At 31.4% G+C, this 27147-nt stretch overlaps 1 protein-coding gene across 2 annotated transcripts in view; it reads right to left on the bottom strand.

Moving 5' to 3' along the window:
- Positions 1-1345: 1345 nt before the first annotated feature.
- The window catches only part of LOC127701326 (uncharacterized protein MCAP_0864-like), a 46047-nt gene continuing 20245 nt past the window's right edge, over positions 1346-27147 (bottom strand). The window contains exons 4-6 of one of the 2 annotated variants that reach the window (XR_007981980.1): positions 17694-17783; positions 8481-14577; positions 1346-3825 (exon numbers count right to left, since the gene is read on the bottom strand). Coding sequence is in view for 1 of the 2 variants with exons in the window: in XM_052205216.1 (XP_052061176.1) it covers positions 13891-14577; positions 17694-17783 (777 nt within the window). In the remaining variant the exon portion in view is untranslated. Of the gene's footprint in view, positions 14578-17693; positions 17784-27147 lie in introns of both variants that reach the window. The other variant, XM_052205216.1, reaches the window with a different exon arrangement.

Below are 27147 nucleotides of genomic sequence, written 5' to 3'. Positions count from 1 at the left end.
AGAGATCCATACACTAACACACAAGTTATGTCTGGAAGTTACAAAAATGCTTATTTTTGGCCCCCAATTCCTTAACTGTTGGTACCATAACCCCCAAAATCAATCCCAACCTTCCTTTTGTGGTATTGAACCTTATGGTAAAATTTCATAGAGATCCATTCACTTAAACTAAAGTTAGAGTGCGAAAACCAATGTGTCTTCGGACGACGACGAAGACGACGCCAACGTCATACCAATATATGACCGTAAAATTTTTTTGCGGTCGTATAAAAAGTAAAAACTGAGCGACAAGAACCCAACCAAAAAACCCGAGTGATCTCAGGTGCTCCGAAAGGGTAAGCATGTGGCACCCGTCGTGTTACTTATCTAATTTGGTGAAGTGTGTTTGTCCATCAACACGTGATGGCGTCCGTAAAATATTCAGAGAGATGACTTCAACTTAACCACTTGAAACCCTTGGATTAATAGCTTCCTTGAAAGCAGCAACCCTCTATCAAGGCCTTGGAATCATGACAGGAAATACAAGCTGTAAAATATCGTATAAAAAATAGGAGATATATACTCCATATATAGCACTACTGGAATATTGCTTCATACACAATTGGATAGCTCGTAAAGTTTTAAAGTAATAAAGACAATCAAATTCTGTGGATCAAAAGTATAACCTTTGATTCTGTGAATTAAATATCATTACCGATGACATGTAATATCATTCAAGTTTGAAATCACTGGTCAATAAAATCTTCACACACTTGAATTCAGCCAGCTATGACTATGACCGAGTGATTATAAGATACAAATATTAAAATCACCAAATGCACATTACAAACATTTGTTTCGCATCACTTGTCCTCAAAACCAAATACTAGTATTAGAAATCAAAATCTAAAAAGGTTGAAAAAAATAATATATCCAAAATAACACCTTAATTATCCCAATTGAACCAGTTATGGAACACCTGTGCATTCGGGAGGATAGTCATAGAATTTAACAAATCATGACTGAATTTTTTTCCAAGAACTGGTACTATTATCATTTAAGAGATTCTGCTGATATTGCAAATTCAATTGTGACATCAAGCATACAAAAGCACCAATAAAGAGAGAACCAAATACAGTGTGTGGACTCTTATGTTCATTTAGTCAGTTCATTATGGTCACATGGACTAGTTTTTCCTATCCAATGCTGAACAGGTATCAGATTGACTGTTGGAATGTATAAATACGCAGCCACATCCAATTAAAATGGAGATGTTAAATCTGATGCATCATCTAGAAAGAGTGCAACACTCTTTGCACATTAAAGAACTGCACTATATTTGTATAATTTACAGATGAGGCATACACATTTTGAATATTTTAATTTTTAACAAAAGTCTATAAATTATCATATAGCACTCACTTTTGGATTATATATATATATATATACATATTGAAGAATTATAGATTTCTGTCATATATTTTCAAATGTATTTTTCTATAGATAACAATCTTTGAGACAGACATACAATAAGTAAATAGGTTTTAGCTTTAAATATCTATTTAATTATATGAATAACATAATTTCTTGAAAAATATAAGTGTTTAGTGAGTTGATGAATAATGCCAATAGTATCTAAAGGACATTGAATAAACTGACCAACATCCAATGCAAATGTCAGCATGAGGGAATTCCTTAAGGGATCATTACCACGTGCGGATCCAGAATATAAAAAAATATAAAAAAAAAGGATGGGGCCCTGTTAAGCAAACATTTTTGAGTGATACTTGTAAAAAGTCTATACATTTATAGTCATATATGAAGCTCCATAAGGGGGTGGGGGACTGCCCCCTAAATCCGCCGCTGATTACAGACAGTCAAGTTTGATTACAATGGTTTCAAAGGAAAGGAGACTACTGTGAAGTAATTTTACATATGGTCTATTATATTCACCAAAAATATCACTCATAAACAATTAAAAAGCTAACAAAATTCATGTGTCATTTGCTATCAAGTAATTATCCCTATGCACATAATCAAAAACAGAAGTATTCAACCATCTATACAAAGACGGCAATTCTTCTAACTGTTCAGTGGATTTTTTTTAAACCTTTCCAACGACAGCTCTTTTGTAATGCATCCAGGGAATATGTCCTTAACATAAAGAGGAGCCTGCACATGTCTCCTGCTAATGGACTAATGAATATTGATGTACTGTGGAGTGGTTATCATTTACAATGTATTTCTAAAAAATTTTCCTGCCAAAAATAATAATTTCATCATAACATTGATAAAACATATACCGTAATTTAAAAATCAATGGACTGTGACCAAGGGACTAAGCCTTTTAAAATTAAGAAGTCCATTTGAGCTGATATAGCAAACCAGATAGCTTCATTCAACAGGTCTAACGTATAAAACATTTTCTATTTAGAATAATAATCTTAAGGTCAATTGGCCATGACTTAGGAAAGAAGACTGAATAATCTCCATGAAATGAGATGCATTGAAGTAATGCAATTGTATATCAAGTATTATGTATTATTGAGTCATAATAATATTGACCTATTATCATTTGTTCCAAAAGGGAGGCGAAAGACACATTGGGATATTCACTCATAAATCGAAAACAAACTGACTATGCCATGGCAAATAAAATGCTCCGCTGGACGGAGCTTGAAACGACCGCAGAGGTCAAACCCTGAACAGTTGGGGCAATTGTCATGGTGTGATATTTGGCTTATATTTGTGTTAGTGTTATTTTGGATAAAAAATATGTTTTATCTTTTAGAAAGTAAATTTTAAGTTTGTATTTTGTAAAATTTTTAATTAATTTGTTTAATTAATTTTACCTATCCTGTGGCATACTCGAAATGTCACAGTTTGCTCAAAGCACTTTGATTTGAAATATTAATTGTAATTAGCATATGTCACTTGGAAAGTTTAAGATTTTATCAAAACATTATAGGATTAGGCTTTGTTAATTAAAGTCTATTTTTGCTAATGAGAGTACTATTGACATGTCAAGTCTTATTCATTAGTTTTTGGTTTTAGTATAAATAGCGTTGTAAAATTTTGGAAAAGCAGTCACCTTTCGGAAACCTAAACTTGCACTGCTAAAGTCTACTATACTGGATCTGTAAGACTGTTGATCAGTCTACCAGTTGACTTTGTAGTGTTTAGACAAAAATGTTTATTTTTGACTCACCTTTTATTTTTTGATATTTTTTTAGAAAACAGTCAGTGTTTCGGAAGCGCAACCTCTCACTACTCACGTCATGATACTGGACCTATAAGACTGTCTACCAGTCTACCAGTTGACAGTGTAGTGTTGAGACAAAATTTATCTCTGACTCATAATTTAACCTTGGAAAATACTTTTGAGAATCTTTTATTTTTGAGACTTTTACATTTTGATTTTGAGATTAAGTTCATTTTATGATTTAGTAGTTTTGGCATTTATTTTACATTTTACATTGTAAGGAGAAATAGTTTTACTTTGGATTTGATATTAAGTTTTGATACTTTGTACTTTAATTATTATTATTATTTGGCATTGTTTACTAATTGATTGTTATCATCATTCATCTAAATTGTTATCGTTAATTAAATTATGAAAACCTTCCTTGCGTTTTAGCTATGCCTATCAGAACATTAAGTCTAGTGATAGACTGACCCCCTGTCCCTTGGTTCCGGCACATACGAGTTAGCTCCCCCTTTTCTAACAGTGCTCTGGACCTTGGTGACAGATATGGTGGAGTTTGACCCTGGGCACGATACAAATAAGATTCTGAAACTGCATAGCTAGAATGTAGGTTGGCAAAATTCATTCAAAATTATCTAAAACTTAAATTTTCAAAATTGAGACAACAGCAGGAGAGACAATGAGAGGAAGAGAGAACCAGTAACAGCAGAGACAAGTTGCAGATTCAACAACACACAACTAAAAGATAAGTACATCTTGCTTATTATATTACACTTTAATATTTTTTAGTGAAAAGTATAGATGTATGTTGATTCTTGGTGTGAATCTGTAATTTTATAAAATTTGTTTGTGCAAAACATTACAGAAGTAAACGTTCAGTTCAGGAGAGATTTTAATAGCGTAATTAATTAAATATTAAGAGTACATTAAGATAGAGTATTGACATAAACAAGATATTGACAAAAATTCCTTTTAGTTTCAGTTTGGTAATTGGAATAGAAATATCATGGGAAGAAAAAGAATTTCAAAAGGATGGTGCTGCCAAAAAGACAGATGTGCCAAGCTTTCCAGTGTAATACCAGGAACCACAAGTTTCCAGTTTACAACAACCATGGAGAGGAACTTTGTCGAAATTGGACTAGAGAACCTTCAAGTGAGATGTTTAGTTGACAGCGGAGCATCTTTTAGCTGTATCAGTCAACATCAATTATATCGTCTAAACACCACTACAGCGATACAGAAGTCAACAATCAGTAGTGCAATAGGTGTCTGTGGAGAAGTACATGCAATAATCGGTGAAATAGTGCTACAACTTTCTTTTGGACAATACAAAAATAACCAGAAATTCAGAATTTTTGAAACGCTACATGCAAAAGCTATTTTAGGATTGGATTTTTTGAGAGACAATAAAGTAAAAACAGACTAAAAGAACATAACTTTGACATTACCAACTCAGATCATTTAGACATTAGTGAATATCATGAATGTGCTTATCATGTTACCATAGCAACCTTCCAAGACAGTAGTACATAGAAAACAATCAGTTTCTTTCTTTTTTTTGTAGTTTTAGGAATTAGTAGGAGTGCACACCTGTTGGTTCTTTTTACTACATCAATTTGAATTTTGGATCAGAGGGATATTATTTTATAATTCATCTGTTAAATTTCCTTACAAGGAATACAGGTTGCTGGAAGCTAGCACGTTGAAATAAATTGTTGGTATATTTATTTTTTGACACCAGGTTATAGTTTGTACAGAGTGTATTCAGATTTTTATAGGTGTTACTAATGTGAATGTTTATATCATGTTTGGGGACAAACATATACGAGTAGGGGGGAATATGTCATGGTGTGTTATTTGGCTTATATTTGTGTTAGTGTTATTTTGGATAAAAAATATGTTTTATCTTTTAGAAAGAAAATTTTAAGTTTGTATTTTGTAAAATTTTTAATTAATTTGTTTAATTAATTTTACCTATCCTGTGGCATACTCGAAATGTCACAGTTTGCTCAAAGCACTTTGATTTGAAATATTAATTGTAATTAGCATATGTCACTTGGAAAGTTTAAGATTTTATCAAAACATTATAGGATTAGGCTTTGTTAATTAAAGTCTATTTTTGCTAATGAGAGTACTATTGACATGTCAAGTCTTATTCATTAGTTTTTGGTTTTAGTATAAATAGCGTTGTAAAATTTTGGAAAAGCAGTCACCTTTCGGAAACCTAAACTTGCACTGCTAAAGTCTACTATACTGGATCTGTAAGACTGTTGATCAGTCTACCAGTTGACTTTGTAGTGTTTAGACAAAAATGTTTATTTTTGACTCACCTTTTATTTTTTGATATTTTTTTAGAAAACAGTCAGTGTTTCGGAAGCGCAACCTCTCACTACTCACGTCATGATACTGGACCTATAAGACTGTCTACCAGTCTACCAGTTGACAGTGTAGTGTTGAGACAAAATTTATCTCTGACTCATAATTTAACTTTGGAAAATACTTTTGAGAATCTTTTATTTTTGAGACTTTTACATTTTGATTTTGAGATTAAGTTCATTTTATGATTTAGTAGTTTTGGCATTTATTTTACATTTTACATTGTAAGGAGAAATAGTTTTACTTTGGATTTGATATTAAGTTTTGATACTTTGTACTTTAATTATTATTATTATTTGGCATTGTTTACTAATTGATTGTTATCATCATTCATCTAAATTGTTATCGTTAATTAAATTATGAAAACCTTCCTTGCGTTTTAGCTATGCCTATCAGAACATTAAGTCTAGTGATAGACTGACCCCCTGTCCCTTGGTTCCGGCACATACGAGTTAGCTCCCCCTTTTCTAACAGTGCTCTGGACCTTGGTGACAGATATGGTGGAGTTTGACCCTGGGCACGATACAAATAAGATTCTGAAACTGCATAGCTAGAATGTAGGTTGGCAAAATTCATTCAAAATTATCTAAAACTTAAATTTTCAAAATTGAGACAACAGCAGGAGAGACAATGAGAGGAAGAGAGAACCAGTAACAGCAGAGACAAGTTGCAGATTCAACAACACACAACTAAAAGATAAGTACATCTTGCTTATTATATTACACTTTAATATTTTTTAGTGAAAAGTATAGATGTATGTTGATTCTTGGTGTGAATCTGTAATTTTATAAAATTTGTTTGTGCAAAACATTACAGAAGTAAACGTTCAGTTCAGGAGAGATTTTAATAGCGTAATTAATTAAATATTAAGAGTACATTAAGATAGAGTATTGACATAAACAAGATATTGACAAAAATTCCTTTTAGTTTCAGTTTGGTAATTGGAATAGAAATATCATGGGAAGAAAAAGAATTTCAAAAGGATGGTGCTGCCAAAAAGACAGATGTGCCAAGCTTTCCAGTGTAATACCAGGAACCACAAGTTTCCAGTTTACAACAACCATGGAGAGGAACTTTGTCGAAATTGGACTAGAGAACCTTCAAGTGAGATGTTTAGTTGACAGCGGAGCATCTTTTAGCTGTATCAGTCAACATCAATTATATCGTCTAAACACCACTACAGCGATACAGAAGTCAACAATCAGTAGTGCAATAGGTGTCTGTGGAGAAGTACATGCAATAATCGGTGAAATAGTGCTACAACTTTCTTTTGGACAATACAAAAATAACCAGAAATTCAGAATTTTTGAAACGCTACATGCAAAAGCTATTTTAGGATTGGATTTTTTGAGAGACAATAAAGTAAAAACAGACTAAAAGAACATAACTTTGACATTACCAACTCAGATCATTTAGACATTAGTGAATATCATGAATGTGCTTATCATGTTACCATAGCAACCTTCCAAGACAGTAGTACATAGAAAACAATCAGTTTCTTTCTTTTTTTTGTAGTTTTAGGAATTAGTAGGAGTGCACACCTGTTGGTTCTTTTTACTACATCAATTTGAATTTTGGATCAGAGGGATATTATTTTATAATTCATCTGTTAAATTTCCTTACAAGGAATACAGGTTGCTGGAAGCTAGCACGTTGAAATAAATTGTTGGTATATTTATTTTTTGACACCAGGTTATAGTTTGTACAGAGTGTATTCAGATTTTTATAGGTGTTACTAATGTGAATGTTTATATCATGTTTGGGGACAAACATATACGAGTAGGGGGGAATATGTCATGGTGTGTTATTTGGCTTATATTTGTGTTAGTGTTATTTTGGATAAAAAATATGTTTTATCTTTTAGAAAGAAAATTTTAAGTTTGTATTTTGTAAAATTTTTAATTAATTTGTTTAATTAATTTTACCTATCCTGTGGCATACTCGAAATGTCACAGTTTGCTCAAAGCACTTTGATTTGAAATATTAATTGTAATTAGCATATGTCACTTGGAAAGTTTAAGATTTTATCAAAACATTATAGGATTAGGCTTTGTTAATTAAAGTCTATTTTTGCTAATGAGAGTACTATTGACATGTCAAGTCTTATTCATTAGTTTTTGGTTTTAGTATAAATAGCGTTGTAAAATTTTGGAAAAGCAGTCACCTTTCGGAAACCTAAACTTGCACTGCTAAAGTCTACTATACTGGATCTGTAAGACTGTTGATCAGTCTACCAGTTGACTTTGTAGTGTTTAGACAAAAATGTTTATTTTTGACTCACCTTTTATTTTTTGATATTTTTTTAGAAAACAGTCAGTGTTTCGGAAGCGCAACCTCTCACTACTCACGTCATGATACTGGACCTATAAGACTGTCTACCAGTCTACCAGTTGACAGTGTAGTGTTGAGACAAAATTTATCTCTGACTCATAATTTAACTTTGGAAAATACTTTTGAGAATCTTTTATTTTTGAGACTTTTACATTTTGATTTTGAGATTAAGTTCATTTTATGATTTAGTAGTTTTGGCATTTATTTTACATTTTACATTGTAAGGAGAAATAGTTTTACTTTGGATTTGATATTAAGTTTTGATACTTTGTACTTTAATTATTATTATTATTTGGCATTGTTTACTAATTGATTGTTATCATCATTCATCTAAATTGTTATCGTTAATTAAATTATGAAAACCTTCCTTGCGTTTTAGCTATGCCTATCAGAACATTAAGTCTAGTGATAGACTGACCCCCTGTCCCTTGGTTCCGGCACATACGAGTTAGCTCCCCCTTTTCTAACAGTGCTCTGGACCTTGGTGACAGATATGGTGGAGTTTGACCCTGGGCACGATACAAATAAGATTCTGAAACTGCATAGCTAGAATGTAGGTTGGCAAAATTCATTCAAAATTATCTAAAACTTAAATTTTCAAAATTGAGACAACAGCAGGAGAGACAATGAGAGGAAGAGAGAACCAGTAACAGCAGAGACAAGTTGCAGATTCAACAACACACAACTAAAAGATAAGTACATCTTGCTTATTATATTACACTTTAATATTTTTTAGTGAAAAGTATAGATGTATGTTGATTCTTGGTGTGAATCTGTAATTTTATAAAATTTGTTTGTGCAAAACATTACAGAAGTAAACGTTCAGTTCAGGAGAGATTTTAATAGCGTAATTAATTAAATATTAAGAGTACATTAAGATAGAGTATTGACATAAACAAGATATTGACAAAAATTCCTTTTAGTTTCAGTTTGGTAATTGGAATAGAAATATCATGGGAAGAAAAAGAATTTCAAAAGGATGGTGCTGCCAAAAAGACAGATGTGCCAAGCTTTCCAGTGTAATACCAGGAACCACAAGTTTCCAGTTTACAACAACCATGGAGAGGAACTTTGTCGAAATTGGACTAGAGAACCTTCAAGTGAGATGTTTAGTTGACAGCGGAGCATCTTTTAGCTGTATCAGTCAACATCAATTATATCGTCTAAACACCACTACAGCGATACAGAAGTCAACAATCAGTAGTGCAATAGGTGTCTGTGGAGAAGTACATGCAATAATCGGTGAAATAGTGCTACAACTTTCTTTTGGACAATACAAAAATAACCAGAAATTCAGAATTTTTGAAACGCTACATGCAAAAGCTATTTTAGGATTGGATTTTTTGAGAGACAATAAAGTAAAAACAGACTAAAAGAACATAACTTTGACATTACCAACTCAGATCATTTAGACATTAGTGAATATCATGAATGTGCTTATCATGTTACCATAGCAACCTTCCAAGACAGTAGTACATAGAAAACAATCAGTTTCTTTCTTTTTTTTGTAGTTTTAGGAATTAGTAGGAGTGCACACCTGTTGGTTCTTTTTACTACATCAATTTGAATTTTGGATCAGAGGGATATTATTTTATAATTCATCTGTTAAATTTCCTTACAAGGAATACAGGTTGCTGGAAGCTAGCACGTTGAAATAAATTGTTGGTATATTTATTTTTTGACACCAGGTTATAGTTTATATCCAAAATATAAGTACATGGTTAGAATCAGCATATTAAAGAACCCCAAGAATTCAATTTTTGATGAAATCAAAAAAAGTTTAATTTTGGACCCTGATTTGGATCAACTTGAAAACTGGGCCCAAAAATCAAATTTTTAAATACAGGTTTAGATTAAGCATTTCAAAGAACCCCACATATATTCAATTTATGTTGATATCAAACACAGTTTAATTTTGGACTCAGATTTTGATCAACTTGAAAACTGGGCCCAAAATCAAAAATCTAAAAACATGTTTATTAACAGACCATATAAGCTTAGTTTTTAAAGGAGTTCGCTTCATAAAAAAAAATAAAAAAATGGGTGAATGTGTCCATGGGACACAGATGATGCCCCCGCATGCATATAACATTATAAAGGGACATAACTCAAGAACAGTAAAAGTGACACTACCCAAATTTGTACTTGATCTGAGTTTTGTGGTAATAAGTTTCATAACATTTGGTTGAGGCAATCTTAAGTTAGAGAACGGAAACGAAAAATTTAGCATTTTTCCATTTGTAAAGGGGCACAACTCTAGAACGGTAAAAGTGACACCACTAAAATTCACCCTTGATCTGTGTTTTGTGGTAATCAGCATTGTGCATAAGTTTCAAACGTTTGGTTAAGGCAAACTAAAGTTAGAGAACAGAAACGAAAAATTCAGTAATTTTTCCATTTGTAAAGAGGCATTACTCTAGAACGGCAAAAGTGCAAGTCACCAACATTCAAACTTGATCTGTGTTTAGTGGTAATAATTATGGTGTAAAAGTTTAATAATATTTGTTTGAGGCAAACTAAAGTTAGAGAACGGAAACGAAAAATTCAGCAATTTTTCCATTTGTAAAGGGGCATAACTCTAGATCGGTAAAAGTGACGCCACCCAAATTCAAACTTGATCTGTGTTTTGTGGTAATCCGCATTGTGTATAAGTTTCATAGTATTTGGTTGAGGCAAACTAAAGTTAGAGAACGGAAACCAATTTTGGGACGTACGGACGTACAGACGGACAAGGGTAAGACTTAATGCCCCCTCCGCTACGGTGGGGGCATAAAAATATATATAGCATTCAGAAAATTAGTTTATACAGAATAACATACAAACCAACAATATTCTACAAACAATTTACCAAAGAAAAGAAAAAAATAATTTCCAAAATATCATTTATCATTAATACAATGTCTTTAAAAAATCTTTTAAACTTATCTGTAATTATCTTCAAAATATCTAGTAATGAACAGTAAATTTCAAACTATATTTATACCGTCCTACAGAGCTTATCATCAACAACACTTAGGAAACACAAAATTTCAATATATATATCCTTTAATACAAATAGATTATTATCTAAAAATAACATTTTTTTTATTAAGATGTAACATAACATAATGTATGGCACAATTGTATCTAAAAACTTCACTTACCTACACTTCCACTTCAACAGATGGACAAATGTCTCTTTTAATTTCCAAGGGAATTTTCAACCATAAGAAAATATTCAAACATGTTAACAATCTTTAAATAAAACACAATGCATACACAATTATCACCACAATTAATATATCTGAATCAGCAAATCTATTTTAAACTATGACTCAATTTAAAATTTCTATAATAAATCTATAAATGTAGAGCTTGATTAACTATTTAATATCCCAACCCTCCTATTGTGGTATGGAACCTTGTGCTAAAATTTCTTACACATCCATACACTTCTACTAAATTTATTGTCTGTGAACCAATTTTTTTTCCATGAACCAGTGATGTAAACCACAAAAATAGTTCTCTAAGATTAGATATGATGTTATATCTATTTTCAACTATGACTCAACTTAAAATTTCTGTTAATTGTGCAATAACATCTCTGAATTTAGATTCTGAGCAAATATGTTATAAAAGCATAGTTTCTGACACAGAATGAATGTGGTATAAGTTCTTAAATAATTTTAAAATTGGACATTTACCAATTATCGTCCAATATTCAAATTCTAAATACATGGTTGGATTCAGCATATCAAAGAACCCCAACCATCCTTATTTTTTTTAAATAAAAAAAAGTTTAATTTTGGACCCTTTGGACCTTAATGTGGGCCCACCATGCCCCAAATAAAAAATCTAAATACACGCTTAGATTCAGCATATCAAAGAACACCAAGAATTCAATTTTTTTTTAAATAAAAAAAAAGTTGTATTTTGGACCCTTTGAACCTTATTGTGGACCAATTTGAAGACAGGCCTCAAACTTAAAAAATCTAAATACACAATAAGATTAGCATATCAAGGTACACCAAGAATTTAATTTTTAAAGAAATCAAACAAAGTTTAATTTTGGACCCTTTGGACCTTAATATGAATCATTTCAAAAACAGACCCTAAAATCCAAATATTAAATACCCAATTAGATTCAGCACATTAAAGACTCCCAAGAATTAAGTACTTTTGAATTAAATCCCATTCAAATTTGCCTAAAAAAATAAGCAATTTATACAAAGTATTGGTTTTGGCCCCTTTTAACTAAACCAATAGGGTCATAACCCCTAAAATCAATCCCAAACTTTAATTTATGGTATAACACCTTGTGGCACAATTAAATAGCAATAAATAGACTTATACTCCAAGTTATTGTCCAGAAATCAGAAAATCCTAGTTTTTTTGCCCCTTTTCGGCCCTTATTATTAAACAGTTTGGACCATGACCCCTAAAATTAATCCCAACTTTCCTTTTGAAGTATGGAACCTTGTAGTAAAATTTTATAGAAATCCATACTCAAATACACAAATTAGTGTCCTGAACCATGAAAAATGCTTGTTTTGATCACTTTTTGGTCCTTTATTACTAAACAGCTACAACAATAACCCCCAAAATAAATCCAAACCTTCCTATTGTGGAATGGAACCTTGTGCTTAAATTTAATACAGATCTATAGTTATACTCAAGTTATTGTCTGTGAACCAGACAAATAATTGTTTTTGTTAGGTCCTTTTTGGCCTCTAATTCCTAAACAGCTTCTATAACCCCCAACCTTCCTATTGTGGTATGGAACATTGTGCTAAAATTGAATAGGAATCCATTATTCCCAGAAATTTCAAAATGCATTCAATAATAGAGGAAATTTCAAATATAATCTTATTGCTGAAAGTGATTAAACTATGGTTTACTTTCTTTGAGGTAACTTTATCTCATATCAAAACATTAAAGACATTAATTTTATATCTGATGGGATCCAGGTAAAGTATTGTAGCATTATGATATCCGGAAGCAAAAGAACTTTAACTCATGTTCACTATTATCTTAAAACAAATATTTTTGCACCTCTTTCAACATTCACTTTTTCTTTGGCTCTTTGAATGTTCCATTGGTATCTTTCACCTCTCTTTTATATGATATGATATATTTATTTCCCCCTAAGATCATTTTACTTCTATTCAACTACATACAAACCTTAATTTTCTGCTATCTACACTAAAATGAACACTTTAAATATGACAGTTAGACTAGCCATCAATTGTAATGCAACATAAAACAGACTAAATACACTGCATGTAAATGCATAGAACTATAATGATATAATGTTAATATAGGGTCAAACATGGAGTGGGGGCTACCTACAGAAGAGAACATAAAACTAATAATGAATTTCAAAATAAAAAAAATTATCCTATGCTTGCATATTTTAAAATGATTTGGTGTGCAAAATATGATGAATAAAAACTATCAAACATGTTAACATGTTGAATAAAAAGGACCCTATTCAACCTGTTTTCCCCAGAAGAATGATGCATTTGGAAGCAACATGATAAGTATTATATTTGCTGAATAATATCTGCAAATCTTTTTAGTTTTTGTCTTGGTATAATATATCAGAGATCTAATATCAAAAAAAGGTTGAAGGAGGTGATGCATTTTAGGGCTTTTCTGTTCCTCAAAATTAGCAGAAATCAGATAATTTACAGTATGACATTTGGTTTGAACAATTTTCCAGCATTGAAGACTATATATGTTGACTTTTTTATGTCTTTTTTTATGTTTACTTTGATTTCGAGGTTTATGTCTTAATGATATTTACTTGAAATCACTTTTTATTCATACCCATTTAAAAAAGTCCTATCAAGTTAAGGCTGTAATGAATCATTTCTTAAATGAATAACCTTACAAGGCAGAAACATTTTTTTCATCTGTTTAAAATAGATAAATGGCTGTGCATGCCAATTTATGCAATCATCATGCCAGTGACAATTAAAACCAAGTATCACTATACCAAATGCAGCTAAATAGAACTTTCATTCCTTTAATGTCTTTAACTGTTGTTTTTTATGTGAACCTGAGTTTCGTTTTTTGGTAACACCATTTTCAGATGATTTTAATGTTGGAAGACTGCCACCAGAAACTGATCTTGCGACTTGTTTTAAGTCGTCATTTTCAGTTTTTACATGATTTAGCTGTCTTTTTAACTGAACGAAATCCTGAAATGTTTTGTGCTGACTGTCTACAACATATTTTTCACGTAGCTTGTTGTACTCTTCCAACAATTTCTTGTAGTCCGCATACAATCTGTGTTTTGTTACTTCACAAACTGAAACTCCCTCTCTAAGCTGTTCAATTTCCGCTTGCAACTCTTTTATTAATTTCTCAAAATATCGCTCTCTTTCTGTACCAGCAGATCTTTCTGCTTGCATTTGCGTAATTTTTATTCTCAAATTTTCAATCAATGTTATTTTGTCAGCATCTTCTGGATTTTCGTCCAATTCTCTCTCCATCTTATCCAATCGGAAATCTAATTCAATAATTTTTTGAGTTTTTGCCCTGACTTCATGTGTCAATACACAATTTTTCTTTTTCAATTCCTCTATTTCAGCTAAATATTCAGTTGGATCTATAGTATTTTTTTCTTTTTCTTTAATTGATTTTAGCTCTTCTTCCAGTTCTTTAATTCTCTTTTTAAGACTTTCTATCTCCTTCTTTAGAGACTGAAATAAAGATATTTAAGCTGATGAAGTCAGTTAAAAAAAAAAAAAATTAGTTCATAAGATTATTTTTTCGCGTACAAAAAATTTTGACAGTTGTTCGGTTGTATGAATGAAATTGCATGCATTTCATCAATAAATTGATGCGGATTGACTATGAGAATGTTACGTTGCTGCACTGATAGGTTATGTTGCAGCCTAATATTTTTGAGTATCAGGTTCTGTCCATGATATAGAAAAAATATTAGGCAGTAAGATCAAGGAGAAAATGAACCAATTGCTGATAAATATACAAATTATTTTCTGATTAATGTCAAGAAAAAAACAGAGTACCAGTAGTCTTTCTTAATCAAGTTATGGGTAAGTTGCACATGGCACAAAATTGATTTCCTAATACTCTCAATGATCCTGTTCTCTTAAAGTTCTCATATCCAATAATTTCTATCCATAATATTGTTATTCATACTGGTTAAAGCACATCTAACATTACCACAACAACTTATTTACTATGTTGTCCTTGAACTTAAACGAAAACACTGAATTAAGAACATTTTAGAACATTGAATCTAACTTTAACTGGCTGTTTATTTTCAATCAGAACAAATTTGTCAGCTTTAGAGATCAATTTAGCTTATTTATTTATTAATTTATTTATCAAAATTTGAAATCTATATGTATTGATTAAATGTCGTGTTGTTGGTCCCATAAATTTATGGTTTGAGTCTGTTTTGGTTGTTTAGTGTTTACTAAAGGTTGTAATGAGTAACTCATACATAAACGGTATGGGGTTTTCTCATTGTTGAAAGCTGTACAATGGACTATAATTGCTTACTACCAATTCATTTTAACTCTGAGGGATAGTTGTCTCATTGGCCATCTTACCACATCTCATTTTTATAAAAATTAAAAAAAACATGCAAAGATATGAGGTGTGCAAATGCTGAATGCAACTGAATAACAAATATGAGTGTCAGGATGGGGGTCCTTCATTTCTGTATTCTTTAATTTTTTAGACCATTTTTCTCTATTCTTTATAAATTTTGCCTGTTATTCTCTATTCTTTATATTTAAGCACCCCATTATTCTCTATTCTTAATTTTTAGGCCTATTTTTCTCTATTCTTTATGGTTTTTTGCCCTTTATTCTGCACATTTTGCCCATTATTCTTTATTCTGTAAACCCCATCCACACCCTCAAATATCCTTGACTAACCCTAAACATTGTCAATAACACTTCTCTGTGAAATGTGTTATCCAAAGGCCAGAAATATCTTGAGCCTAAATCCATCAATTGGAAACACAACTTCAAAATACTGATGGATTCAGTCGAGGATTATGCCAGGCAATGCCAATGGGTTAAACGCGAGAAAGAAGACGTAGATACTCTTTCTGAATGGATTAAGGCTGTGAGGTCGTTGATACAAATCAGAATTAAGAAACCGAATGGGTCTATCTAATACCAATGCTACATCAATCTTTAAAGACCCAAATGTTGCAAAAGACTTGTCCTACCTCCATGACAAATATGTTGTTGTCCCCGCATATAAAGCCCCAAACAACATCGTTTTTATGTGTAAATCACATTACATAAACTGCTTGATAAATGAATTAGGTATTGAAAATTCACTTGGAAACTGAACATATACACTCACGACACTTACTAAAGAGGAAATCCTGGATAATCATAAGTCTGTTCTATGTTCCTTTGGAATTTCAACCAAAGATGAAGAACTGGATCTTCCATCACTGTATTGGATACCTAAACTACATAAGTGTCCTTACAAACAATGGTATATTGCTGGGTCTTCCAAGTGCTCAACGAAACCTCTTTCTAAATTATTAACATCAATTTTATCAGCATTCAAAGCCGGGCTTCAAAGTAATTGTGAAACTACCTATTTTAGAGGTGGTGTGAATCAGATGTGGATGCTAAAAAATTCCAAAGATCTTTTAGAGTACATACAATCTAAGACTCTTTCATCTTGCAATAGTATTATAACATTTGACTTTTCTACACTTTACACAATTCCATTCCAAACTAAATGACAAATTGAAAGAGTTGGTAATGCTTTGTTTCATAAAAAAGAATGGCCAACGTAGATACTAGTATCTTGTCTTAGGGAGGGATAAATCCTACTTTGTAAAAAATCGCTCTGATTCAAACAAAAAATTTTCTGAAACTGACATTATCAAGATGCTTGATTTCTTGATTGACAACATATTTGTTTGTTGTGTTTGGAGGACGTGTCAACAAACAATCGGCATTCCCATGGGAATCAACAGTGCCCCTCTTCTTGCCGACTTGTTCCTTTATTCATATGAGGCTGACTTCATACAGGAACTTCTTAGGAAGAAAGAAAAGAAGTTAGCAGTATCCTTTAACTTTACTTTCAGCTATATAGATGTTCTCTCACTAAATAATTCAAAATTTGGTTACTATGTTGAATGCATCTATCCCATCGAACTTGAGATAATTGATACAACAGATACAGTTAAGTCTGCCTCATATCTTGACTTACATCTAGAAATTGACAGTGAGACGGGTGCCACATGTGGAGCAGGATCTGCTTACCCTTCTGGAGCACCTGAGATCACCCCCTGTTTTGGTGGGGTTCTTTTGCTCAGTCTTTAGTTTTCTATGTTGTGTTTTGTGTACTATTGTTAGTCTGTTAGTCTTTTTCTTTTTTAGCCATGGCGTTGTCAGTTTATTTTTGTCTTATGAGTTTGAATGTCCCTCTGGTATCTTTCGTCTTTCTTTCACAAACTTTCACATTTAAAATAAGCAAAAGTTTCAAAGTAAATAGACCATGACTGAGGGGGCAGGGCCAAAAAAGTCTCTGTAGAAATGAAATGAGCTATTGCTTTATACAAATGCATACCAAATATCATCAACCTACTAATAGTGGATCCCCTTTAGACCCCTTAAACTAACCTAAGCACAATTTGGACACATTGTTGCCGCCCCTTCGAGAAACAGCACACCTTATTGTCTAGCTGTGACAAAAATGCATTTATTTACAAAAGATATTAATACATGATTAAACAAAAATTGTCAAAACATTAGTTACAAATAGTTATTGTAACATGGAATTTGTAACATTCCTGTATAGAATATCTTACATGAACTTGCTCTTCAGATTCTGCCATACTGTCTATTCTGAATAATAACTCTCTGTTTGTAGTCTCTAGTTGAGAAATCTGAGCTTTTAACTGAAAAAAAAAGAACAAACATTTTTTTCTAGAAAGCTGGCTATTTAAAAAGGTCAGGTATGATTTCACCAAATTGTTTAATAAATCAAAGGGTTTGATAGCTCCGAGGGAAAAGATGACCATTGTTTCCATTGATATTATCATTCTTTTCCAAAAATAATTCAACTGCACAGGTATTTCCTATTGGATTCAACCTAAATCTAAATCGGCTCAGAGACAGAATAATGTGTTTTGGTAGGGTGACATGTCTTCCTGCGTACTGTTACCTTGTGTACTAGCATGTTAAAAAAAACCTGCACAGCCTGTGGGTCTAGTACAAACCAGGGTAAATATTCATATATCATTCACATGTTTTCATCCTGAATATGCATTTCATTTGCTGCTGGACTTAAAGCAAGAAATATCTGTAGAAAATAGTTTGATTTTGTTTTAATTTTCCCTATTCCACTTTGAATGGGCTTAGTTTTTGGCAGTCAACTACACTTTAACACTGACTGATCATAATCATCAATCAATCTAAATATGGTTTTTCAACTATATAAAATTGCCAATATCCTGTATCTTGTACGGTATATATATACAAATGAACAATATGATTTGTGTGTTTACCATTTTGCTCTTCATTTACCTTATTCTTGATCGATTGTTGGTTGCTTATCATCCAGTGGCAATTATTGTCATTCTTGGAAATTCAAATGCAATTATGTTAACAGTATTCATTGTGAATGCTCTTATCAATCACACATAATCAATGTCAAGCTTACATTTGTACAAGGATAAACTAACTGGTCAATCTGTTTTTTTCTTTTACTTTAAGGGTCATATGGTCAAAAAAGTTACAAGACTGCTAAGCAGTTAATTGTGCAAGTCCAAGAACTCCTCCATAAATTTAGAATTTCAAATGGAGGTAGGTAGAGTATGTTGTCAAGATAGTATGATGACAAATAAATTCTACTACCGGTAAGTATGAAAGCAATTTGGAAAAGAGTCTTGGTTATAAGAATTAATATGTTTGGTAAAACTTATCCTTAACCTTAAAACCTGAACATACCTGCCTATTTTTCAAAATTTCCAAGAGTGGTAGACCCAAATTTAGCATGTGATGACATTGTTAAGGGTTGCCATTTTTTGCGGCATATTTGAATGGCTTTATTTCCTGTAGAATTTGTGTCATAAATTATTTATATTCCTTTTTATTAAGGCATACACTGCTGATGAATTTATGAGCTTTTCTTTCTTTTCTATAAAATATATGATTTGGTTTACTTTTTCATCTTATTGAGTGGTAAAAAAAAAAGAATTTACCTGCAAGATCTAATTTCTATGTCGAAATAACTGACCATTGAAAAATGTTTACACATTTTAACTCATTTATCTGATACTTGAAAAGAAAGACAATGATTCTAATTTCAAGATTTAATATAACAAGAAATGTAAAGGAATCCACAGGTTGCTGCTGTCAATGTTAAAGTGTAGTTGACTGCCAAAAACTAAGCCCATTCAAAGTGGAAAAGGGAAAATTAAAACAAAATCAAACTATTTTCTACAGGAGGGTGGTAATGCCCTTTACTGTCAGGCGTCAAACGGTCATTTTCGGCTATCGTTAGCATCTAAATGATTAAAAATTTATCGTGATTTGTCAAAATATCCTTATCGTGATGTCAGAGGTCTCAAATAATTTACTGTTACCGTTATTAGAAAAATTAATGTGATTCATCAAAGTCAGTCAATTTTTTTTTATCGTCATGAAGAAAATAAAACCCGCATTTTTTTTTCAAGTCCTTACCAAGAGATACCAGATTCTACAGGTTACCAACGTCATCATAGCTCATATTAGGATATTGTTCAACAGTATGTCCTTCAAAGATTTAAAGTTTATGGAACTGCTTAAAGTTGCAACACTAAACCAAGATCATGAAAGTCAAATGCAAGACTGGGTTGAGCGTTTCAAACCATTACGAAAACGCTCAGTCAGATCTGACTACCAAAGACAAAGCAGGAATCCTACCTATTGCTTTGTACTGCAATCACACATCTAATACTACGGAATTCCAGGAGATAAATTTTAGTACTACAAACATTTCAGTTGAACAACAAGAATCTGAATATGAAGATGAGTCAGATGATGACGACGACCAAAACCATGAAACTGTGGATGATTCAAACGATATGACAATTCAAAGACCTGTAACAAAATCTGGAAGACAGACCAAAGCTGTTGTTAAATTAGACTTATAGTTTATATTTTCGAATTTCTTCACCATAATTACTCACACCCTTTATCAATTTAGTTCATAGATATTAACACTTAAGTTTCGGGTATACCTATTCAAATCTTATTGCTGACGCCGGGATATCAACTTCTTTTTTGCGATAGATTGTAAAGCTCTTAAATTAAGATAAGATCCGTGTTAACTTAATGATTCTTTAAATAAACTTATTCTTATTGCGAACCAAATGAAAGTTTTCCACAGAGTCATCTGCTCTTGGTCAAGGTATTTAAACTTTTGTCAGTTCTATTGTCCCATTTAATAAATACAATAGCTATTGTTCTCTGTGTAGTTTATTCACTGGGACCTTTAAATTTCTTCTAGGAGAAATCTATCATTCATTGATTAATTTACCTGACCAAAAATTTATCTTAATAGTTCATTGAAATACATGTTTTACACTTACAAATCTGCAAGTGATGTGGTATTTATTCATAATCAATAATATAGTTTCAATCTGTTCAATATAAACACTGTTTTAATTATAAAAAGTTTATTTCTAACAAAATATTTAGTATTATTCCAATGAATTTACATGTTTTTTTGTGGTTGTTTAGTTAAAGAAAACATTTATGAAGGCCTTAATTTAAACATCATCATTTTTAAGTTTTTATTTGTCAAACACACAAAAAAAAGCAAATTTTAAAAGGGTAAAATATTGAAAATTTGATCAGAAATCAAATTTTAATTTTTGAATCACTGTTTATATTGAACAAATTGAAAATGTATTATTGATATTGAATAAATACAACATCACATGCAGTTTTGTGAGTCCTTATTTAGTATTGGTACATGTATTTTCATCATTGAAAGTTAAATTTTTTGTTCAGGTAAATTAATCAGTGAGTGATAGATTTCTCTTTGAAGAAATTTAAAGGTCCCATTGAATAAACTCCACAGAGAACAATAGCTATTGTATTTATTTGATGGGACAAAAGAACTTGGAAAAGTTTATTGCCAACCCCATGATACTTTTCCACAGATTCACCTGCAAGTTACCTGTCGATTTTAAACTTTTGTAAGTTCTTTTGTCCCATCTAATAAATACAATAGCTTAAACTGCCTGTGGTGTTGTATTTATTCAATATCAATAATTCATTTTTAAAAGTTTCAATATGAACACTGATTCAAAAATTAAAAGTTGATTTCTGAACAAATGTTTTCCATATTAAAACAGGCCATAATCTTGCCGGCGAAATGACGATTTAAGTCGCCAAAGAATTTTGAAAATCGCTAAATCTTGCCGGCCGACTGACTTCATAGCGAAGTCAAATCGCTATCAAAATTGGTAAAAGGGAGACAACTTGTGATTGACAAATATCACAGGTAAAAATAAATGGCGGCTGACAAGGAAAATCGAGATTTTCGAAACGACCAAGGACTAATACTGTAAACGATCAAATTAAATAAATACATCGGCGACTTTGAACATCCTCGGATACAACTTTCAAAACTGTTCAAACGGAAAACCGACCGTCTGTTTAAGTTATCGTTTTACGATAGTTTCAATATAAACACTGATTAAAAAATTAAAAGTTGATTTCTGAACAAATTTTTTATATTTTCCATATTAAAAAATAAAATTTGCTTTTTTTGTGTGTTTGACAAATAAAAACTTGAAAATTAATTTGTTTAAATCAAGGTCTTGATAAATGTATTCTATAACTGAACAACAACAAAAACATGCAAATTCATTGGATACTAAAAATTTTGTCAGAAATAAACTTTTTATAATTAAATCAGTGTTTATATTAAACAGATTGAAAATATATTATTGATATTGATTAAATACAATATTGCATGCAGTTTATGCGAGTTTATACAACTATGTCCCCCAAAAAAGAAGATAATTTTTTGGTCAGGTAAATTAATCAATGAGTGATAGATTTCTCCTAGAAGAAATTTAAAGGTCCCAGTGAAAAAACTATACAGAGAACAATAGCTATTGTATTTATTCAATAGGACAAGAGAATAGACAAAAGTTTAAATACTCTGGTCAAGAGCAGACGACTCTGTGGAAGACTTTCATTTGGTTCACAATAAATCGACAGGTAACCTTCAAATGCATCTGTGGAAAAGTATCATTTCTTTCGCAATAAAAGTATTTTCTCAATTCAATATTATTGTAAATTCTTTGATTATTGCCTTAACCTTTAATATCTTTCATCACATTTTCAATATTTAAGGTTAACCTTAATATATATTATGATCACTGATTGCAGTCCAATTCAATTAACATTAATGATTCTGCACCCTGTCAAAACTTAAATTTTGGCATTGTACAAGGTCATGCTTTTACCAGATTCTTTTGAAGTCTTCAATGCAAATCTGTCAGTGGTGAACTAAATGAAATCTTAGTATTTGGAAACAATATCTTTTTTGGTAAACTTGTTTTATATAAATTTTGGCTTTGAGTGACCAGATTTTAGTAACTGCGAGTAATCTTAAATTTACATTTCGTTTTTTGTTACTTTGCTACTTGTTTTATTTGTTATTGTGCTAAGTAAAACGATCTTTCGAGTAAAGCACATGTTCAACTGATTTAAGTCAGTTGTTACCCCACTATTCCGACCAGGTTAATGGGTGGGGAGCTGATAGGGGGCTAGATAGCGCTCATCTGTTTAAAGTACATTTTCTTTGACATTTTTTTCGCTTTTAGTCATCAAGGGGCCTTTTATAGCTTGCTAACTATACGATATCAATTTTGCCCATTGTTGAAGGTCAATAGTTGACCTGTATTGGGTCTGTTTGCCCACATTACACATTGGGCCCAGGTCAGCTCGTCCAGGATTCGTTCGACCTCATTTTAAATATGAAAACGTCTTTATCATTAAATGATTTTTGGAGTCGGTTATTGGAAATAAAAGGTAAAATTATAAACAAAAGTATGTTTTTGAAATCAATTGATAAGTTTTGAGCTGTTTGGATTCATTTATAGTTTTTGTTTTTAATTAGAATAAATTTTAATGACAGTTGATTGTTATAAACTATGCCAATTAAGTATTATTATTATGTGTTTAAACTGCATGATGGTTATAATAACTAGCTTTTATAGTTTAATTTTTAAAGTAAAGTGTTTGTAAAATAAACTGGTCAATTAGTATAACTAGTGAATATACGAAATGTAAAATAAAAAAGCAAATTCATGTTTTAAAGACACAGCTTTGGTCCTTTGGTCTCTAGTTTGATTTCACAAATATTATACATATGAGGTCTATTATGGATTCAACGTTTACTCATATAGTATGACAGGAGCGGTTATAAAGTCGAGGCGCATGCTTTTTTCCCTTTGGATTGGGAAATTATTTTTTGGCCAAAATCGTCAAAATTCTCTTGCCATTTTCTGTACTGCAGATCACGGGCCAAATTCACCCCTTGAAAGAACCCATGATCTGCCCATGTAGGGTTAGTAAATGTGCGTTTCAAGTGACAGTGACACAGACACTTGTTTCATGCAATAGTAAAGGCCCCCTCCTTCTAGGCTTTACCATCGCATGAAACAAGTGCATGTGGACAGAGGTCCGTCCTTGGCAACATCATTAACTTTTCATTTGAGTAACAATTAATGTCTACAAACATTTTAATGTCTTTGGTATTAACCTTTTGCTTTTATAACAAATCGACATCTATTATTCATGACACGATTATACAACAAAATAAACAAAACAAAATTATCAATGTCGTCGGTCAAACCATATGTTATTTTATATATTGTGGCCTAGATTTTATGTTTCTGTATAATGTATCATACAACTGCTATTAATACCAGTACGTTGATGTACCTTTACATTTTTATTTTATAGTCCTCGGATCATTACATCACTTTAACTCTGCTAGTATTCAAACCAAGCAATAAAGACCTTGTTCGAATAATCCAACATTGAACTCACTTCCATTGATCTGTTGATTGATTGTTATCGTCCGAACGTGTACATTTTATCGTCATGCACCAAAATTTACCGTTAACGTCAAATACGGATAACAAATTACCGTTAATGTTATTTGGCTAAATTTTTTACCGTTATTCGTCATGAAGGTACCACCATTATGACCCTCCTACAGGAATATTTCTTGATCATGAAGAAAATAACAAAATCCATGTATGTTTGACAAAGTTATTGATGTCTGAAAAACTTTGACCATAGACTTAAGTTAAATGTTTACTACAAACAATAAAAACATGAATTGATGGAAAATGCATTTGCTATGCACTGTCTTTTTTACTTGACTCATTGATGTAATGTAAATTTGCTCTTGTGCCGTGAGATGTCAAAAAAGTGAACAACATGATATCGTAAAATAGTTTTACTCTATATACTTTCACTTTCGTTTTAAGTACCAACATTGTACTATATTATGAGTTAAGGATCTTATAATGATGTCGCTTATAAACGTTATCCTGTCGACTTCGCAAGCAACCATATCCATGAATATTTGTGAAACAGTGTAACTAGAAGAACATTTTAGAACAATTTGATGTCTTAATCGACAAAATGTGATTATTCATATTGAATATAAATATTTAGTGCATTTTCAGCCTTATTTTTTTCCTATTTTGTGCACATCGTAGACAAATTTTATAACTTTTCAATATATATGTATATTAATTGTCGAAATACGGATATGGTGTTCCAATTTTTGCACCTCATGTTTGCGGTATACCATCTTTTCTGCAAGTTTATTGTTTTCTGTTTGGTATTAAATTAATAATTAAGATCCATTTTGTTACATCTGGTGATCTGTTTATTTGGCAATCGTCATGGCAGTCAGCAGGGTTTAAGAACATCCGTTATTCGACCTGCTAGCCAAATGCATTTTGTTAAAATATACTTTTTCACTTTTTTGGTCTTTTGGAAAATGTTGTTTGTGCTGTATTTTGACCCCTCTACCAAGAAATTTGTTTTGCATGCACACATATAAAAATTGCGGTTTTTATCAAACGCAATCATAGGTTTGAACGTTAGTTTCAATTTGGATTTGTTTATATATATATATATATATATATATATATATACTTATACATGGATCAGTTTATACTGTCTTGAATCTCAAAAATGATACCCATCTTTCTTTTGCTCACAATGTTCCATTTAATTTATATGATCCATAGTTTGGCATATGACATTAAGTTACAAAATGAACTGATGTGTAATCTATAGTAAACAATCCAAACACACAAGATATTTTAATGCAATTTGACCAGCTTTACATATGATTTGGTAGACTGTATCTGGAGGTTTTGGGTAGATTATCAATAGGGAAAATTGGTTTGAAGTTTTGGAAAAAAACATCCTGTTAGAGCTGATATTTGGCTGAAAATCATTGGTAGAAAAAAGACTGTGTACCACACAAAAAACATTTTCATCACTGCGCCCGGAAATAATGTCTGTTATATAACTATTAGTGGAACATTTTGGAGGAAAATCTAATTTCAAATTAAAACTCATTTAGATATTGTGTTTGAGGAACAATTCAATCATATAAAAATAATTTTCAATATGAAATCAAGCAAAATCATACTTTTACCTGATCTTGAAACAACTAAAGAATGAAAAACTTGTGCACTCTATTTTAGGAAAAAAAGTCAGTCAACAAAATGGCTATTACTTAGTATATGATGCCAATAAAAGGCAAATGCCTTTTAAAAAACTAAATACATTTATCAGTAAAACCCAGAAAAATGAAACACTTTTCTTTGATTATGATAGAGCATCTGTCCCAATCATGCCAAATTTTTCCAAAAATCTATGAATGTATGACAAAGTTACTGCATGATGTCTAATAAAAAATTTAACCTTAAGACTATAATTGAATGTTTTGCAAGTTGCTATAATTTTGTCCATAATGGGTCAGAAAAGAATTGTATGGACTCCACTGTATATATCGGCGTTGTTCACTAAATTTCTGATATTTGAATGTAAGTTTAAACATAAACTTGCATTTGTTGTTATATTCTACAACTCCCAAGCGGGAGTGAACACTGATGATGACTTCATTTTTTTCGCAAATTGTATCGTACAAATTGAATATTAGGTATTTAATAACCAGTTGGTATCAATAAAAGTCAGATATTCCCAGGTATATCCTTTTTATAGTGGATAAAAATTTTATTTAGTCTGATACAGACTTTTAGTAGGCAAAGTATTCAACTGAGGTACTAAACAGAGGTGTCAAAATGCATCATTATGGAGTGAAGGGGGCGGCGTCAAAAGAGGTAATTACGAAGGGATAGGTTAAATACAAAAAAAATCTAAAAAATCTAAATTTTGCTCTTTATACTGTCTTTTGATCATGACAAGGCTTCTGCAAAAGTTTCATAATATTCCATGAAGGTTTAACAAAGTTATGATGTCAAAAAATTCGTAATGAATTCTCCAAAACCCTGTGTCATGCCAGTGATTGCCGCTGTCTGTGTAAAAGTGTAATGTTGACTGTAAAAAGTCCATTTATCAGTAAAAAAAAATAGAATTTAAAAAAAAAACCATCTATGAGTAAAATACTGAAAATGAAAAAATAGACATTTTTTTAAATTCTGCTTCAGACATTATCTCTTAATCATAAACAAGCTTATTCCAATGTTTTATAAAATTCTGTGCAGGTTTTACACAGTAATTGATGTAACAAGCTTGAACCCCAGACATTAACTGTTTAATACTATAAGTCTTTTTATCTGTAGAATATGGAAAATTAAAAAAAAAACAAACATTTTCATTAATTTGCATGTGATTCTGTCTTTTGACCATAGTAATCTTCTGTCAAACTTGAGTAAAATATCATGAAGGTTTGACAAAGTTATGGATGACTGAAAAATTACTTCAAAATAAGCTTAAAAACATCGATAATGTATTATTAACCGATGCAAGTCAATAAATCAACTCATTTGAATCCTTATTCATGCAACCTTTTAATTTGATCTTTTGTGGAAACGGTGTGCATGTGTTAATCATGTGGTTCATTCATTAAAAAGAAAAGAATGTCATCATTGAAAAGTGAAACAAGGTAGACACCAAGAATAACCATTTCGTTGACTGATATGACCCACAAAAATTCATTCTTACACCGGTAAAAAATTATTTACATATATTTTTATCCTA

The sequence above is a fragment of the Mytilus californianus genome, unplaced genomic scaffold (assembly GCF_021869535.1).
Source record: "Mytilus californianus isolate M0D057914Y unplaced genomic scaffold, xbMytCali1.0.p SCAF_5, whole genome shotgun sequence".
NCBI classification, from domain to species: Eukaryota; Metazoa; Mollusca; class Bivalvia; order Mytilida; family Mytilidae; genus Mytilus; species Mytilus californianus.
Note: the sequence above shows the minus strand (reverse complement) of the source record. Positions and strands in the feature narration are given on the sequence as shown.